General features: G+C 42.6%; 2 protein-coding genes across 2 annotated transcripts; one reads left to right on the top strand and one right to left on the bottom strand.

Moving 5' to 3' along the window:
- Positions 1-3188: 3188 nt before the first annotated feature.
- Positions 3189-15438, bottom strand: ube2ql1 (ubiquitin-conjugating enzyme E2Q family-like 1). Its single transcript, XM_054763233.1, has 3 exons — positions 15252-15438; positions 14068-14988; positions 3189-6580 (listed from the first exon to the last, which is right to left on the bottom strand). Exons 2-3 carry the CDS (start codon positions 14773-14775, stop codon positions 6449-6451), a joined length of 840 nt encoding a protein of 279 aa, XP_054619208.1. The 5' UTR covers positions 14776-14988; positions 15252-15438; the 3' UTR covers positions 3189-6448.
- Positions 15439-16156: 718 nt separating this feature from the next.
- Positions 16157-17847, top strand: med10 (mediator complex subunit 10). The gene is made up of 4 exons (XM_054763236.1): positions 16157-16664; positions 16750-16833; positions 17183-17285; positions 17362-17847. Exons 1-4 carry the CDS (start codon positions 16543-16545, stop codon positions 17455-17457), a joined length of 405 nt encoding a protein of 134 aa, XP_054619211.1. The 5' UTR covers positions 16157-16542; the 3' UTR covers positions 17458-17847.
- The last annotated feature ends 140 nt before the right edge of the window (positions 17848-17987 follow it).

Genomic DNA, 17987 nt, shown 5'->3' with positions numbered 1-17987 from the left:
CCGTAAAGCACAGTGGAGTGGACTAGGGCTGGACTACTGTAATCTCACCTGGGCACACTAAATGAGCATCCAGAATGCTGCTGCTCGAGTCCTGACTAGAACCAGGAAGAATGAGCAAGTTAGTCCAGTACTCAGGTCTCTGCACTGGCTTCCTGTCGCTCATAGAATAGACTTTAAAACAGCTCTGCTTGTGCACACATCTTTTCATGGTCTTGCGTCAAAGTGCATCTCTGACATGTTCGAGCCGCATGAACCATCTCGGGCTCCGAGAACCTCGGCTAGTGGTCTCCTGCGGCTGCCCAGAGTTAAGACTAAACACGGCAAGGCTGCGTTTCAGTTTTACGCTGCCAAAATCTGGAACAGTCTTCCAGGAGATGTGCGACAATCCTCAACTTTGGCAATGTTCAAATCCATGCTGAAAACACTTCTATTCAACTGCGCATTTCACAGCTGAATCTATTTTATCTGTACTTGTCTTTTTTTTTGGGGGGGGGGGGGGGGGGGGGGGGGGGTTTACGGAATGACTTATGGAATTTTATGGAATGATTTTATGAAGTGATGTGACCCTTCTTTTCCCTAAAGCACTTTCAATTATCTTGTGTATGAATTGTGCTCTATAAATAAACTTGCCTCGGCTTGCCTACGGACCTTTAATGGACGCATTTTGTCTCCACGGATCAGGAAGTGTTTGTGCGTGAGATTTTGATGCATGTGTGTGTGTCAGTGTGACAAATCTCCTGTGTGTGTGTGTGTGTGTGTGTGTGTGTGTGTGTGTGTGTGTGTGTGTTAGAAAGAGGAAATATTACAGGAACAAATCCTATCTTATCTAATAATATTAATATTATTCAGACAAAGATGAGCTAATCCTGCCAGTTTTGCGGCCTTATGTCAAAGTCTCTTCCTGTTTTGATTTATTGAATGCTCCCTATTATCCGTTTGAGTTTTGCCACAATAATCTGATGACAAACGTTGCCAAATGATGAATAAGTCAAATGCAATACAAGGTATTATATGACAAAGTCGAATTGGGAAAGGAAAGTTAAATGTATTTAATTGAAAACGTGCAATTTCACTGTGGAATGGCCAGGGTGTCCCAATACTTTAGGCCATATACAGTAGCTCATATAGTAATAGTAGTGTCAATATATACATGCATATAACAATATATTAAAAACAAACAACATATCATTTAATATAAAATAATGCAAAAGACAACAAAATAATGAAACTACAATTTAACAAAATAAAATAAAATATGTCAAAATAATAAATAAATGAAGAAAATGGAAAACTGCAGTAGCCAAGGAAATGATTTTGTTGTAAAATGAAAACAAATGGAATAACAATACATCTGTACCCTAAGCTGAGGCCCCCTTTAGAGAACAGGACTAATTAAAAAGTGAATGCTTTTGGTCATTCATGAAGTGAACTCTTATCTGCACGACTATTTTTTTTTCTTACTGTATTGACTTGTATTTTGCTGCGTTTCACCTCCAGGCGTCCATGCAGTGTTGCAACGTGTTCTCATCAATATTTCGCTCACTAACTCACTGATCCATACGCTGCTTGGGCTGTCCTGCACTAATGAGCAGTGAGGAACATCATCAGCAACACAAAAACAAGGAGTGCTTGGGGGATCCATTAATTGGGATGCAAGCATGTGTGTGTGTGTGTGTGTGTGTGTTTATAAAGGTGGCAGCGTGTCATTTGGTACTTGCAAATTTGTGCACCGCAGCAGAATTGTGTTAGAACCTGCTGATCATGTGCTGACTGAGGATAGAATTGTATTTATTTTGGTGATGGTGGTGGTAGGGGGTGTACTTTGTAAACCTTTGCACACACTGTGAAATGTGACGTGTACACCAACTTGTAAGCACCCTTATAGACAAATGATGAGTATGCTGCTATTGTCACAAATCTTGAATCAGGTGATATGAATCCACTCTCCTATCACTTTATCACACAAACCAGGGTGTAACACGATGTCATATCATATTGCTTATATTTTATTTGTATTTAAATCATTTTAATAATGACCAGATGCCTAAGCCACCTCATCTGGCTCCTCTCAATGCGGAGGAGCAGCGGTTCTACTCTGATTTTCTCCCGGATGATGGTGCTTCTCACCTTATCTCTCAGGGAGAGAATCCAGCCACCCTACGGAGAAAAGTAATGTCGGCCGCTTGTACCCGCCATCTTGTCCTTCGGTCACTACCCAAAGCTCATGACAACAGGTGAGGGCTGAAACGTAGACTGACTGATAAATTGAAGCTCAGCTCCCTCTTCACCACAGCGGACCAATCGCGTTCCATCCTTCCCTCACTCGTGAACAAGACCCCGAGGTCTATAAATAAAGGTCTAAAAAAAATGTATAAATTATATTTTATATGAATCAAATTTAAAGACATTTTACGCTTGAATCCCGGAGTTGACGATCGACTCAAGACCCATTTTCACCAAGTACAGTTCCACTATTAAAAATGCAAAAGTTACCAGGTAAAAAATAGTAACAAATAATTAAAATGACTTTAGTTTACGTTCGTTACTTTAGTAATTTTTGGGTGCCAACTAGGGTGGAATGGTACCTTCAGGGCATGGTGATTGACAGCTGAGTTCAGCACGCATGTTTTGTCACCATTGTCAAAAACGGTGAAGGGTACCAAAGTAACGTAGTGGGGTATTTTTTTTTCGGTACCCCCTCCATTACCCTCCAATCAAATAACAGATCGGAGATAAGCATCAAAAACTGTGAAGGTGAGTCAAATGAAACAAATCGAAACTGCAGCACTTCTTGGCACCTGCCATTGTTGGTACATCTCAAAAGACACAATGCAGTCTAACAAAAGAATAATACAAAAAGTGGCTTTCATCAAAGAAACAAAACTAAACTAAAAAAAAATCATAAATTAGTCCATACATTCCATAATAAACATGAAATAAACATGCAAAACTACCTCAGTGTTTTATGGTCTATTCTTTTGTACTCACGTGAATCCAGGTGGTCGACTGGGGGGAAGCGTAGGCAGATAAAAGCACCCCGGTAGATGAGGAACATTCGAGAAGTCTTGATTGAAAGTGGGACAACACAGGGGCCAGACAGCGGACACTGTTGCCTGAAACGAGTTTTAAATGTGCGCTGGCTGGTGCACATTACCAACAAGCAAGCAAAAAAGCCACAATCCAATCACTTTGAATATGCTGTAACTTTTATTGCACATTCTTGTTTGGTCTTGCAACGGACCCCTCTTACCTCCACTTCTTTTTTTTTTTGTGGACCAAACACTCAAGTCAGGAGGAGGAGGGTAGAGTGGAATTGCCCGCAGTAACTGATCTCAGGTCAGATGTGCACATGCCCATTATGATGAATGAGATGTGAAGCACTGCAGGGAGGTCAGACTGATCCTACAGGGAAAACTATCCATATTGTCGTGTTAATTGCACAAATCCTAATCACTGCAGAACCACTGGGGGAAGGTGTGACTTCATGAAGGGTGTTCAAGGGAAAACTCCCTTTAAAGTGTTGAGGCTTTGCAACTTCTCTCGTCCTCCAAATAAAGATCATTCTTAGTAGCTTTTTTTTTTTCTTCCTTTCTTGTGGCAATACCTGCGTCATGCTTCAAATCTTCATTTTGGCAAAACACAAATAAATTAAAACACATTCATAGACAATATGACTTTTGAGAACGTGTAAAAAGAAAAGCACATACAGTACAGAAGACCCCCACATGCCCTCTTGCCCCCCCCAAAAAAAGCAAACAAAAAAACATGAGAAGCGTTTGCATTTTTGTTTTTCCTCCATGTTTTTCTTGCTTTTCTTGAAAAAAAAAAAGATATACAGTAGCTAGCTACCAATCACAGTTGACATGCAAATATAATACAACCTAACCAGCTCAGTTAGTGTCTGCAAACTACCAGTCTAAAACTATACATCACAAAATGATCGGCTTGAACCCAGCAAACACTCAGCTTGGAGATATTTTGTGGTATAATATGAATTTACAGTATTTCTGCACTGGAGAGGACTATACAATCAACCCTGAAATGACTTTTTGTTACATGTTGTCTTTTGTGGTCACGATGTGCCAAACACACATTTTTCCACGCACACACACACACACACACATCCTCCCAGCCTTGTCTTCTGCCCTTCACTCCTAAAACAACACAGCAGGCAACATGGACCAAATGTCAGCGCTTTGACATCCTCCATCCTTCTGCTCTCACCGCTATCACGGCGCTTGGCGGAAATGTCAGAGCAATTAGCAGCTTTGCTTCTGACATTTAACTGGCACATAGAAGTTACACGCACGCAGACGGGCTGGACATGTCTGACGTAAGACTGTGGACTAAAGTATTGGGACGCACCTCTGAATTGAGACAACTTGCGGGACACATCTCTTAATTCAGACAAGTTCACAATTTCTCTTGATTTTTCTCAAGCTGCCGCATGCCCCACGAGTCTTAGTTGTGCATCGACTTACGGAGGTGTTCTGGGACAGTTCTGCGCTTCAAATTTTGTGGGAGCCGTCGAGGGAAGGCTCATAAAGGTAAGGTCCATGACAGCATCCTTGGATGAGTTTGGTGTGGAAACGGGATGAACTTGAACAAAGACCTCACAAATCTGGAGAAATGGACTCAAAAACCTGTAGTCACATTCGAAAGTCCTCCCAACGGCTGTTAAGAGCAGCAAAAAGGGGCGGGACTTGCGTGCTTTCACACCATGAAACACTTATCATACTTATCAAAATAACTTCAGAGGTCTACAGATTTAAATACAGACTTCTCACAAAGGGAATCAGAGCTTTTCATCTTGTCACTCACACACACCAATGACCCAGGGACACAAGAGACCCGTCGAGGAAAAAAAAAAAACATCTCCAATTTTCTAATTTTACGACAATGTTGGTCAGTGAAGCCGCCAGCAGTTGTTTCACTGTCGTTGAAAACAGTTGCTTTTGGAAATACTTCTCCAAAAAGTGGTCTTGAGGATGAGGGGTTGTCGTTACTCAGGGCCAACACTGACTTCATACAGCGACAATCGCTTCCAACACAACAGGGGTGGGAGAAGTGTGACATTCACAACCACTGCCTCAGTTTTCCAAGCGTTCCTTTTCACACAGGCACCATTCCGCCTCTGATACTTCAGAAGGTGGAATATTCTGCATCGTTTACTTTTACGCAAAATGGGTCGTGCAAAATGAACTTTGTAGCGACCTGGTGTCCCAATACTTTTGTCTAAACAGTGCTTTTTAGTCTAAGAGTGTAAACTGTCCTCGCTACAAAGAAATCCACCATTTCTTGCCCTTGTGTGTTTTGTCCCGTGCATCCATTCAGAAGCCAATGTGGGTTCCTGCCATTTCACGCCGATAGCTGACATTTCCAAGAACCCCCCCGCCCGCTGTGTCTCTCTTCCTGGGCAATCATGTGGTGCTCTGGAGCGTACATTCATTTGAAAATGGCGTGCTCCCGTCAAGCCATGCAGGTACAGAAGGTGTGCGCACGAGCACAGCGGAATTTTTCTGCTGGACTTTGGTTCTTTTACACACGCTTTCCCTTTAAGAACACACACTGGTGTTTACAGTAACTCCTTTAGGCCTTTGTGTCATTCACAGTTAATCATATTTTTCTGTTTTAAAGGGTTGTGGCCCTTTTCGCGAATACAAACACACACACACACACTCACACACAGACTTGGCCTTCATCTAAATCTACAGTCTTCCTCTCACACACACACACACAAAAAGATGATTCTACATATGATACAAAGTCTCTGCATAATGCAACACGTGACGGCTTTTTTCATCATTAGAAATCATACCCATCTACGCTCTAAATATAGCCACGGGAGACGAAAGAGAGACAGCGTGAGCGAGCGAGCTCCATGTACAATACAATCTTCATGTTGCATCCAAGTGTGAGCACAGGAAAAAAAAAGAAAAGGGGAAAATGGCGGCGTGAAGAAGTCGTTGCGTTGCCCATCTATTAAACATTAACAGCTTCATTTATATGCAAATGACCCCACAGCCACACAGACGATGAAGGCAGGAAAGCATGGAGATGGTGGGGAAACAGGAGTGAGTCTTTCACATGGCTGCACACTGTGTCCAACTGCTTTGGGAGGGGGACGAAAAAAAAGCAACAAATGCATTCCCAAATGCACACACTTCTCCCTCTCAGGCATGTCCCAAAACGGGGCAAAGAACTTCCCTGGGTGAGAGCGAGGACAACAAAAAGTCTCTTCCTGGCAGAGGAGCCATGATGATGATGACTTGTCTGCGTATTTAAAAAAAAAACAACTAAATAACACTCACACACGTACAAAAGAAAGCTACAGCAAAAAAAAAGGTGAGCGTGACAAGATTGTTGAGTTAGCGTGGTGTGTCATTTTGCGTGCCGAGGCTAGCCCCGGATGGCCAGCACTAGGGGTGAAGGGTCGTCGAGTCAGAGCTCAGCCGTCCGACACGGGCGGAGACACCCAGCCGTACTTCTCGTGGGTCTTCACCAAAGACTTGAAGGTGGCCTCGGCTTCTTTACGGCTGAAGGCCTTCTTGGACTTGCCGGCTTTCCGGCATATACGCCCCTGCACGAAGGACACAAGGACAAGGTCGTCATTGCCAGATAAAACACGAATGATAGGAAGTGAAATTAGAATTGGAAGAAGTCATTTAGATTCAGGCGTCATCTTATTAATGCATTTCCCTTCCTTTAGATTGAAAACCACAGTCACGTATCACATTTTTGCGACTTATCTGTTCCCGAAAAATGCTTGTCAACTTCACTTTAAGAATGGGTAAGATGGTACAGCACAGGAAGTCAACAAACTATTTGTAACTGCTGTGACACGGAGAAGGGTTAGGGTCAAATCAGCTCTGCTTCTTCCTACGTGTTGAATTGTAAACACGTGATGTACTTGAATGCAACCCATTACCGATACCGATACCACAGTGAAATGAAATTAAAAGTACAAAAGGCATTAAAACAGCAGGCAGTGACGATATTTACAATAACTAAATACAAATTGCGTGAAATCAGTTGAAAATGCTAATTAAACCTTGGAATATTTTAGAAATGTGTTTTTTTTGTTCTTCTTTTGTTATGTTATTATGCTATGCTATGCTATGTTATGTTATGCCAACTGGCGTGTCACGAGACACTCGATATGATACACCAGATTGGGTCTACGAGAAGAAGCTGAGACGGGACTTAGTATTACCTTTTTTAGAAAAGCACAATGAAAAAATATTAAAACTGTACAACAAAATATTGCAATCTTCTAATTTAATTTCAACTACGTTACCTTGCATTACCCCTCACGAGGCTACACTCGTATGCAGTGTGTGTACGCTATCGGCTCCTGTATGACTGACGAAAGGGCTCACTCCGTTCATGCCGTTGTTCTATGGAACAAACGCGACAAGGTCCCGAAACCAACACGCAGAGTGAAGTCTCTTCCTGCCTGTTTGGGGGCGGGACATGAGGAAAACAGACACGCATGCACATGGCAATATATCGAGGCCGGCAAAATAATCCAGTTCATTTTTGTATCTTGCGTGATTAATTGATTTATTTATTATCGTCCCAGGCCTAGTGTCCACGAGACAGTTTTTTTCTTTGTGAACAAGAAGTCTTGTCACGCTTTAACCTTGCGGGATCTTGTCACACAATATCTTGTGAGATACAGTATATCCACATTGCTGTTATTTTGTTTGGTTATGTTCTGTTATGGGTCGGGCCCCACGGTGGTCTAGTGGTTAGCCTGTTGGCCACACAGTCACAGTCAGGAGATCGGGGAGACCTGGGTTCAAATGTCCGTTGGGCATTTCTGTGTGGAGTTTGCATGTTCTCCCCGTGCGTGCGTGGGTGGGGTTTCTCCTCCCACATTCCAAAAAGTGTTAGGTTAACTGGCGACTCTAAATTGTCTAAGCATTGTCCATTGTTTGTGAATGTTTGTTTGTCTATATGTGCCCTGCAATTGGCTGGCGACCAGTCCAGGGTGTACCCCGCCTGTGGCCCGAAGTCAGCTGGGGTAGGCTCCAGCATACCCGCAACCCTTGTGAGGATAAGCGGCATAGAAGATGGATGTTATGGGTCATTATGTAACTAGCGGACATTGTATATCAGCAGGCTACAATATTACTCATTTTTTTCAAGTGTTAATTACCACAGCAGAGCTATGCAAGCAGAAAATAAGACAATAATTCAATGCAACAGAGTTTTGTTGTCCGACCTTGTCAAGAATTGTTAATATGCTGTTGAGTCGTAGCAGAAGAAAAACATTTTACGTGACACTATATTCTTGTAAATGTGCCAATGATGCGTGCTGCTCCCGTAGAAGGGAGGGTTAGAGGACGGACTGAAATGGACTGTCGCAGATCATCACACAGCGTTGGCTAGGCTGTGCCTGCTTGCGGCTAATAAGATCTACTACGTGTTTAACAGTCACAGTGAAATGTTTGTTTTTTTTAACACTGCACCAATTTCACTCAGCATATTATTTCCGCTGCAAGTAATAAAACTCTTTTTCCACGGGCACATGGCTCACATAAATACTCCAGTGTTATTACTATGCAACGTTCGTCTGCTCCTTCATCCTGCACTTGTGCGTCCTGATTTCCACTAAGAACACACAGCATCAATGAGCCATTATGGCCAGAGGGGATGACATTTGTTATCTGATTATTGAGGTATATTTGCTTAGCCTGTTTGGTAGCAGAGTAGAGGAGCATGTTTGCTGAGCGAACAGACCAGCTTTTGTCACTGAATGTATGGAAATACGGTGCAAATACTAATTATTATCCAGCAAATGATTATTACAATAATAATGTGTAGTTGTGGGTTTAGTACATTTTGGGCATTTTACAACAGTTCCTGAGGTTCTATTTGTCTTTAGAATTGCATGACAGACCAGATCAAATGCTGTTGCGGGCCATATTTGGCCGATGTGCCGCAGGTTGCCAACCCCTGCACAAAAACATCAAAGAAAATAACAGAACAGGGAAGGTAAAACTGATTATCCAACATTTTTTAGCCAAACAGTCTCCAGATAGGTACCGGAACCAGAGATGTTCCTGATCCAAAATGACGATATATAAATACAAGATCTGGAAAGATTAAAATGTGACAAGATTTCTCGTTCAGAAAAAAATGTCTGGTGGGCAGACGGCCTGGGACAATAATAAATGAATTAACCACACGATAAATGAAAATGAACGAGATCATTTTGCCGGCCTTAATATATTGCCATGTGCATGCGTGTCCGTTTTCTCCATCTCCCGCCTCCAAACAGGCAGGAAGAGGGTTCACTCTGTGCATTGGTTTCAGTACCTTGGCGTGTTTGTTCCATAGAACAACGGCATGAACAGAGTATGTCAGTCTCTTTGTCTCGGTGGGTGGAGGTGGGGCTGGTAGCATACACACAGAGTGCAGAAGAGTAACGTTGTAGAAATTGAATTAGTAGATTGCAATATATTGTCAGATTTTTTCATTGAACTTCACTTAAAGTAACGTTAAGGTCTTGTCTCGTATATCGCCTCGTCTCGTGAACGGAGTGTCTCGTGACATGTAGAGATTCAATATAAATACGCACCAAACCAAAAGCTCCGTGCTGATTTCCCACTTGGTACACGTTTCAAGTGAGAGACAGGAAGTGTACATCTGGTGTTGCACAAGCCCAGGTAGTGTGACTATAAGTGGACTACATTTTGGACTATATTTCTATTTGTAATAATTAAAACACAAATGCTAAGCAGTTTTATGTTTTGTTCTCTTACTGTGGAGGTACGGAACAAACCGGGAGGATGCTGTACGGTTCCACGCCTACTAAATACTACTATTAGATGAACAAAAATAACATCACATCTGTAAGGATTGCAACTTTTCTACAAGATTTCGGGGTGTTATCTTTGTCTAGAATGAGCAGCTGTGAGGTCAGAAGTCATTGATGTTGTTCCATAGTTCAGCTCTTACACACTAAAGTCATACAAGCATGCCTCTATGAACCTTGTTTTTGTGCACTGTAGCTAGAGCTGAAACAATTCATCAATTGTTGATTAATGGATTATCCAATTAATCAGTGTTTTGGCATTTGATTAATCATTTTTGGATTTTAAAATGTAAAAATCCTCTTATTTCAGCCTCTCAGATGTACATTTTATTAGTTTCCTAAGACAGCAGACCTATTATCTCTGTGTTTTAGGCAAAACAAGATATTCACACACATCAGCTTTGACTCTGGAAAACAGCGGCGGACATTTTTGCCTCTTTACTGATATGTTGATATGTTGTATGACCAAAGCACTAACTGTGTTTGGCTCATGTTGATTTGGTTCGTCTAGGCCAGGGGTGTCCAAAGTTTGGCCCGGAGGCCATTTGTGGCCCACGACTTGTTTATTATTGGCCCTCAGCATGTCATAGAAATAAAATTAAACACTAAAAAACAGAGAAAAATGCAAAAAAGAGCAAAGAGGCACAATGTAAAAATAGAAGATGAAATTTGATAATAATAACACAAAACATTGGCTTTAAATATATGCAAACAAGTTTTTTTTAAGCCTTTTTATAAAATTAAAAAAATATATACAGTAAATGGCCCTCGCATCCTTTGATTTTTCTGTATGCAGCACTTGGTGGAAAAGGTCTGGACACCTCTGGTCTAGGACCTAAGCAATGACTTGATTAATCGAAACAAGCTTCAGATTAATCGACGATTAATCGAAAGAATAATCATTAGTTGCAGCCCTAACTGCGGCCTTCCCTCAATTTTTCCCACAAAGTTCTACACATAGAATCTTGTCTTGAATTGATAATCAGGTGGGAATCAAGGGGTTTAGTCCAACAGTCTTTCAATACTGAGGTCCATATGGATACATGTTATACTACAGGGTTCCGCTTTCCATGCAGGCTACTCTATTTGAACCATTTCCAGGAGGTTTTGTCCTCCTCTTTCCAGTTAATGTGAAATCAATCGCTCACAACCACTGTCCACCGTGCCCGCCATTCAAACTCGTATTGAGTTTTTGCACCAGTCGCTCGTAAGAGGACAATGATCCAATTGGCCTGTTATGTCACCGTGTTGCCGAATGGCTCGCTAGCTCGGCTCCCCGTCACATTGCCTCTTATTAGCCATGCATATCTTCCACACCACATACGGTTGCTCTCGACGCCTCAAAATGGCGCCTGCTTGCCAGGCAGCCTGCTGCCTTGTTATTATCAGCTATTGTTAAAGACTTTGCTGCCATGGCGATCACCATGGTCAAGGAACATACCTCTTTCGTGGCCCCTCACTTTTTTGCGTATCAGTGGTTATGTGTGTGTGCAAAACACTACAGAGAATAAACAGCTTGACAACCCTGAACTTATCAAAGCCAGCCTGAAAAGCGTAAATTAAGCATGAATTTGTCTTGCCCCAATGTTGATAGATGGATGCAAAGCAAAAGAAATAAAATGTGAAAGAGTAGTCTTCCTCAGTAAGCGCCACAGGCTTATTCAGTCCCATGTCTGCCTTTAACTGTTTTACTTGCACAGAGTGGCTGCTGGTTAATTGCATGAATGGGAATCTGTCAATGGACAGAACAGGACAAGGAAGTGAAGGCAGGGCTGTGGTGCATGCTGGGAATCTGCTCTAGGGACCAAAGTGTGTGTGTGTGTGTGTGTGTGTGTGTGTTGCATAACACATGTGCTTCAGGAGTTTGGGATAAACAAACATGAGATCGATGGCAGCAGATCACCGAGCCCCTCTGGGACTGACAGCAGGGTCATCAAAGGGTAAAACATGATTTTTGGTAAGTTAGCAATCATGATCACAATTGCAATCACCGCAAAAATTTGCCTCCACGCCACAGTAAGCATAAAAAGGGACAATTCATCACTCAAACACAAAATGAATATCAGCAGCCTGGTCTGGAATCTGTCTGCCATTAAAAAAAAGGGACTTGATGCATTATGGGAAATAAATGGCACAGATTCTGACATAGTAAGAAGCAAAAAGCTTGACGTATATCTAAAAAGGTCAGACTGAACGAGACTTATGAACTGAATCGAACTGCATCATATCAGCATGTTGGTTTAAAGAAACAATGTGGGATAGTGGTCATGTGTGGAGCTATTTGGGAGCTATTTGTTTAGTTTTGCTGATGGCCAGACAATATTTGAAAAGAACCCTAAACCGATGGCGCATCTAGAATAAGATGGCAGAGGGTTCTAAACAAAGAACTGTACCATCTAACATTTTTTTTGCTTGTGTTCATGTCAACGCAATTTGAGACAATCAATTTTGCAAGAGTGGCGAGTGGAATACTGCTTGTTTTCCTTAATACCCAGGCACATTACTTAGGGTACATCATTTCCACAGCAAATAACGGACAGGGAGAGCTGGCAGGAATGGAAAGTCGGACTCATGGAAACACATTTAATTACTCTCCAAGAAATTTTGCCTAGCAACAAGTGACGGTGGAACCGTGTGACACACACAAGTGATTGATTCTGCTGATCGACTGTTAGCTGACTATGACGTTTATTTCAAAGTGGGAGCTTAAAGTACAAACTGCAAAGTTAACTTCAGTTCCAGGCAAAATAAAATGATTTTTAGTCACAATGTTGCGAGAGTAAACGGATTCTGGGGAGTACGGGAGGAACAACGCTTATTTTCTTAGGTTTTACATGCAACATAGCAGCGATCCAAGTGCAAAACGGATGCATATAAATAGACTTAGTGTTTCTGTGTCTGCCTTGCCTGTCTTTTCTATGCCATGTGATGCAAGGAAACAACAGAGTGAGCATTCGTCGTGCAAATAATTGTACTCAACCAATCCTGCCTAGCAACAGGATGTGCGTACGCGTAACGAGACCAGGAAAACGAACACAAGCCAGTCTGTTGATCGATGCTGCTGCGCCTGCTAGGTGACAGTAACATGCGTTTGTCTTTAGGTTTAAGAATGGACCATATAAGCGGCCATTTGCCGATTACTCGATTAATCACAACAAGCTTCAGATTAATCGACTAAGAAAATAATCGTTAGTTGCAGCCCTAACCTTAATCTTCATTGAATTGATTTGACTTGTGATTTATAACAATGCTATTAGAGGAGAGATTGTTGTAGTTTTCCCTGTTTCTGTAGTTTTACACTATTTATTTTCACTTTAAACCATCACATGTGACGATCAAACCTGTGACCTACATACTGTATACGCCCGTCTCTGCAGGTAACGTCTGCTGACTTTCATCTCAGCACATGTATCCCACCTCACACTAAAAATAGAGCTTCTAAACAAGGCACATCACTACACGGCTGTCACAGAACGCCATCCAACCAAGGATGCGTGAATACATTGTGTGTGTCTGGGATTTGGGACGCAAACACACACACACACGCACTGTACATCCACTCTAATCAATACTGTTTCCATTAGAAAAAATGAGAAAACACTGCACCATAATTAGCAGTGCAGTTGTCAATCTGCAGAACGCATCTCCTGTAGTAACATCACTGCAATTTGGGGTTATATGTGGGTCACATTTTGATCAAATCTATCATCCTGCTGACGTCAGAGGGTATTTTTAACCTGAAGCATCCCCCCCTCTTCCTCTCTCTCCAGATTATATCCTGGAGTGCATTTGAGGATGCATCCATTTCCATCGGAGGCTGGGATTTGACAGGATTACATAATCCAGTCGATCTAAATCACAGAGGTCTGCAATAGTGGCTCCCCGCTGCTGATTTTTCACCCCCTGATGGTCTAATTATGATGACTTTCCAAATCTGTGAGGGGGGGAAAACTACACACAGCATACTGTGAAGCCTGCATGACTTTCCACTGTTGGCTAAGGATGCTGAGTGATGACAGGCAATAAAAGGAGACAAACTGCAGAGTGGCATTAAGGAGGGAAGGAGTGTTGCGTCAAATGGCTGCCGTAAAGAAACAAAGATTAATAAAATTGCCAGAGGGGGTGGGGTTGGAGATGTATACCTCACAGCACGACAGATGCATGCAGATTAATGCGTAAATGAGCGTGCGTAATGGATGTGGGTGATGACGTTCCCATCTGGAAAATCCCCGCCTCCGCCTCACCTGTCCTTTTACGAGGCTTGCCGCAAACTGCCTCATGACCGCCTCCACCGTGTAGGCGCTGGACCATCCGCGGGGGGTCAGCAGCTCCATGCAAATGGCGCCGCCGTCCAGCACGTAGCCGTTCTCCAAGCGGGGGGTCAGAACCCGCATGAAAGGTGGTGAGAAGGGGAAATTGTCGGGGAAGGTAACGTTGAGCAGTATGAACTCGGTGCTCGTCTCCTTCATGTCCTGCCACAGCGCCGAGTCCTTGTCCACTTGGTGCAGCTTGACGTTCCAGTCGTACAGGTTGTCCTCCACCAGCTCCACCGTGATGAAGTTGTCCCCTAACCTCCGGATCTCCTGCAGCTCCTTCATCAGCCTCCGCGTCCGCACTTGGGTGCAGTGTTGCCGGTGGGGCGCCAGTGGGGGTATGGAGGAGGCTCCGGTGCTTTTATTTCCTCCTCCCCCGGTCTGCTGCTGCTGCTTCTCCTTGCTCGCATCCTTGCTCGGCTTCTCCTTCCCGGGCGTTTTGTCCTTGGCGTTCTGGTCCAGCTTCTTCGCTTTAATCTCCGGGGTGCTGAGGATGTTGGTTTCGTTGGCCGTCTGACAGTGTTTGTTGTTTTTCTGGTTCCCTTTGGTGCCCTTTAAAGAGCCTTGATGGTGTTTGGGGTCCTCGGTGTCTCGGTCGTGCAGACGGATTAGACCGATCTTCCGCAGTAAAGTGGCCATAATTTAGTTTGCAGCTCTATTTTTTTCTCTCTCTCCACCGATCCCCCCACGTAGAGGGTCGAGATTTTTCGCCCTTTCAAAATGGGTTTCCCTGATGATGCTGATTCGTGTTGCTGCACCACAATCTCTCCCTTCACTGCAGTTTTGCGGGATGATCACAGCCCACGATGCTGTGCGCCTTTTTCCTCACTGCATCGTCCCAGAACGCTGTCACTACGCGAGAAAACAGCAAATTAAACAACATTTCAGACAAACCATTTCAATGTTGTCACACACAAGGTAATAGTTGTTGGAAAAACGTGCACTGTACGCCATTACATCGAAATGCCTTGCAAATTCGTGAAGAATGTCACGAAATTTTTATAATGACATCATCAACGTTCATGTCATAAAATCTGAAGAGGTCACATTTTCCACCTGCATTATTTTCTCTTGCAAAGAACACAAGTGATACGAAAAACAAAAGCAACACTTACCAAATGCGCAAAATCCAGCGTGTTATCTTCTAATAGCGATCCCGAATGCGTAAAAATAAGGACACAATCCAGCAGATCCAGGAGAGCCACCACCGACCTGAGCTGCAGGAGCGCTTTAATGTGTGTGCGTGTCTTTGTGTGTGTGTGTGTGTACGTGTGTGTGCAGCTGCAGCAGCTCTAGTATTAATGCAGGGGAGGACCAGCAAGCAGCCCCAGTTAAAGGCTCAGCCAGTCCTACACCAACCAGACGAACGCTGCAGGTATTTCAAAGTAAAGGTCTTGGCATTGAGCGATAGTTTTTTTTTTTTTTTTGCAGCGTAGCAAAAGCAGGCCATGCCATTTCAAGGAGACAATGACTTAAAGAAAAAAAATGCATTAAATGGCCGAGCAAGCGTGCCAATAAATAACACACATGGGATATAAAAAATAGAGATCGCACAAACGAGTAAAGTAGCTTAAAATTAAAACCGCAAACATTGTAGTGGCACGTTAGTGTTGCATGTCAAATGCAACTCATCGTTGTGACGTACAATGTGTAGTACAACGATGCTTTTATTGCGAAATGAAAGTGGTGTCATGTCCTGTTCGTTCACAAAATGACTGACAATGGGGAATTACTTTCACTTCCTTACATATCTAGGAAAAGTGTTTTTGTCCTTACAGAAAGGTGTTTAGTGAAAATAGTGTCTAAATTGCCAAGTAGGCGACGTTGTGATGCTTACCGGTTTAGAGAGTGTATTTATGGCGATTATGACACTGAAATAATTTCTTATTCTTACAGGCATTTGTTTTAGAATTAATTTGAATGACACATTTGACCTTATTGACTTAACTATTTGTATTATTCACAGTAAAAATGCGTAAACAGTGTCATAAGTGGTATTTTGGTGACATTGTGATACATTTTGGAACTTGTATAATGATGATGATGATACTTAAATACATATACCGATTATTAGGGACCTTTTGTAAATTCTGGCAAATGACTAATAATCAAAAGAGCTATTATGCAATTGTACGCCTTTGGCTTTAAATTGGCCGCTTGCAAAGAAACAATTTTCTTTTCGACAGAACGACATTTTATGGCATTATACGACCGGAAACGGCACCCTCCGGTTGGGCATCACCATGGTAACAGCCCTAAAACAGCAGCGATTGGCTGGTTCGTTGCCGTAAAGCACCACTACACTTTAGCTGTCGTAGCATCGGTGGCTAAAGCCGACCCGGCGACTATTGTGACATTCTGGATCACTTGAAGTCATTCAGCACTTCGGGATAACATTAAACTGAAATGGCGGAGAAAAATGAAAACCTAGAGGAACATTTGGAGAAGTTTGTGGAAAATATACGACAGCTCGGGATTATTGTCAGCGACTTCCAGTCGAGTAGCCAGGCGGGACTTAACCAAAAGCTGTGAGTCATGTTTGATTTTACACTTCGAAGACACACTCGCTGACCAACAATGAATGTTAAAACAATATGGCTTGTTGGTTTGCAGAAATTTAATGATAACCGGTCTGCAAGACATCGAGAAGTGCCGTCAACAGCTGCATGAGATCAACGTGCCTCTGGAGGTCTTCGAGTGAGTCTGGACAACGATCAACGTCTTGTGACACGTCTTGTGTCTTTTATAGCCCCATATTTACATCTGTTTACCTTGTTATGTTTATTCTTATTATATTTTAAGCACAGCTATACATATATCAGACCTCATTGTGAAGTACATGTAATCAAACCGGATCATACTTTAGTTTGTGGTAATATACTGTACTTTTCTAGCATTAGCAAAACAGTGTTTACCGTTTGTATACAAAGCACAACAAAGGATGCAATACTAGGCATGCTTTTTGCTTACATTATTTGCGTCAAGTCTATTTGCGTCATATTTGTGCTGCAGCTGATACTATTTATGCATTGCATATTTTTTGCAGATATATCGACCAGGGCAAAAACCCTCAGCTGTACACGAAGGAATGTTTGGAGAGAGCCTTGGCAAGGAACGAGCAGGTTAAAGGAAAGATCGACACCCTGACGGTAAGAAATGATGCTGTGGGTCTTTCATAAAGACGCGATGATGCCAAGTATTTATACGTTTGTCAATCCATGACAGAAATTCAAGAGTCTTCTCATCTCTGAGCTCGGTAAAGTCTTTCCAGAGGAGATGGCGAAATACAAGGCCATACATGGCGATGAAGCCCCTTCTTAGTGACTCCTGACCGTTGGAAACCTGTGACCTTTACAGTTTTAAGCCTTGCTTAATGTGGTTGGACCAAGGAGGATCCACTGTGGTTGCAACCCAACTGAGCCAACATCCTTCTTCTTTCTCCTACAAGTTTTATTTAAATGGCTGGGCAAAGGTATGCCCATAATTGTCGGAGTTGCATGGACGTGTATTAGCAGCAGGTCTTTCCTGATTTGCCATGAAGCGGTTGTATTTATTTATATCTTTTGTAACAATTCATACACCTTTTACAGTACATTTTTGCTCAGGTTTGTGACAGCCATGATAACCCTATGAATGCAGGCGTCCTTTGTTCTGGCCCGTGCTCTGCATTTGTATCCTGTTTGTATTAAAAGTTTTGTAAGTAAACAATCATTGTTGGGCTAATATTGCATTTTTCAAAAGTGCCATTACAGTACTATAAGTATAGAAAAAAAATAAAATAGAGCAAAAACGCAAAATGTAAAGGAAAAAGCTGACGTGTTGGTACTGTTGGCTTAAGTATATGTAAATAC

Source organism: Dunckerocampus dactyliophorus, chromosome 20 (assembly GCF_027744805.1).
Source record: "Dunckerocampus dactyliophorus isolate RoL2022-P2 chromosome 20, RoL_Ddac_1.1, whole genome shotgun sequence".
In the NCBI taxonomy this organism is placed as follows: domain Eukaryota; kingdom Metazoa; phylum Chordata; class Actinopteri; order Syngnathiformes; family Syngnathidae; genus Dunckerocampus; species Dunckerocampus dactyliophorus.
Note: the sequence above shows the minus strand (reverse complement) of the source record. Positions and strands in the feature narration are given on the sequence as shown.

Excerpts from the sequence above, each read along its gene's own strand:
- ube2ql1 (XM_054763233.1), bottom strand. The coding sequence starts at position 14,775 with ATGGCCACTTTACTGCGGAAGATCGGTCTAATCCGTCTGCACGACCGA. Across the intron at positions 6,581-14,067 it reads CAAGCCTCGTAAAAGGACAG|GGGCGTATATGCCGGAAAGC; the intron begins GTGAGGCGGAGG and ends TCCTTCGTGCAG.
- med10 (XM_054763236.1), top strand. The coding sequence starts at position 16,543 with ATGGCGGAGAAAAATGAAAACCTAGAGGAACATTTGGAGAAGTTTGTG. Across the intron at positions 16,834-17,182 it reads GTGCCTCTGGAGGTCTTCGA|ATATATCGACCAGGGCAAAA; the intron begins GTGAGTCTGGAC and ends TATTTTTTGCAG. Across the intron at positions 17,286-17,361 it reads GAAAGATCGACACCCTGACG|AAATTCAAGAGTCTTCTCAT; the intron begins GTAAGAAATGAT and ends AATCCATGACAG.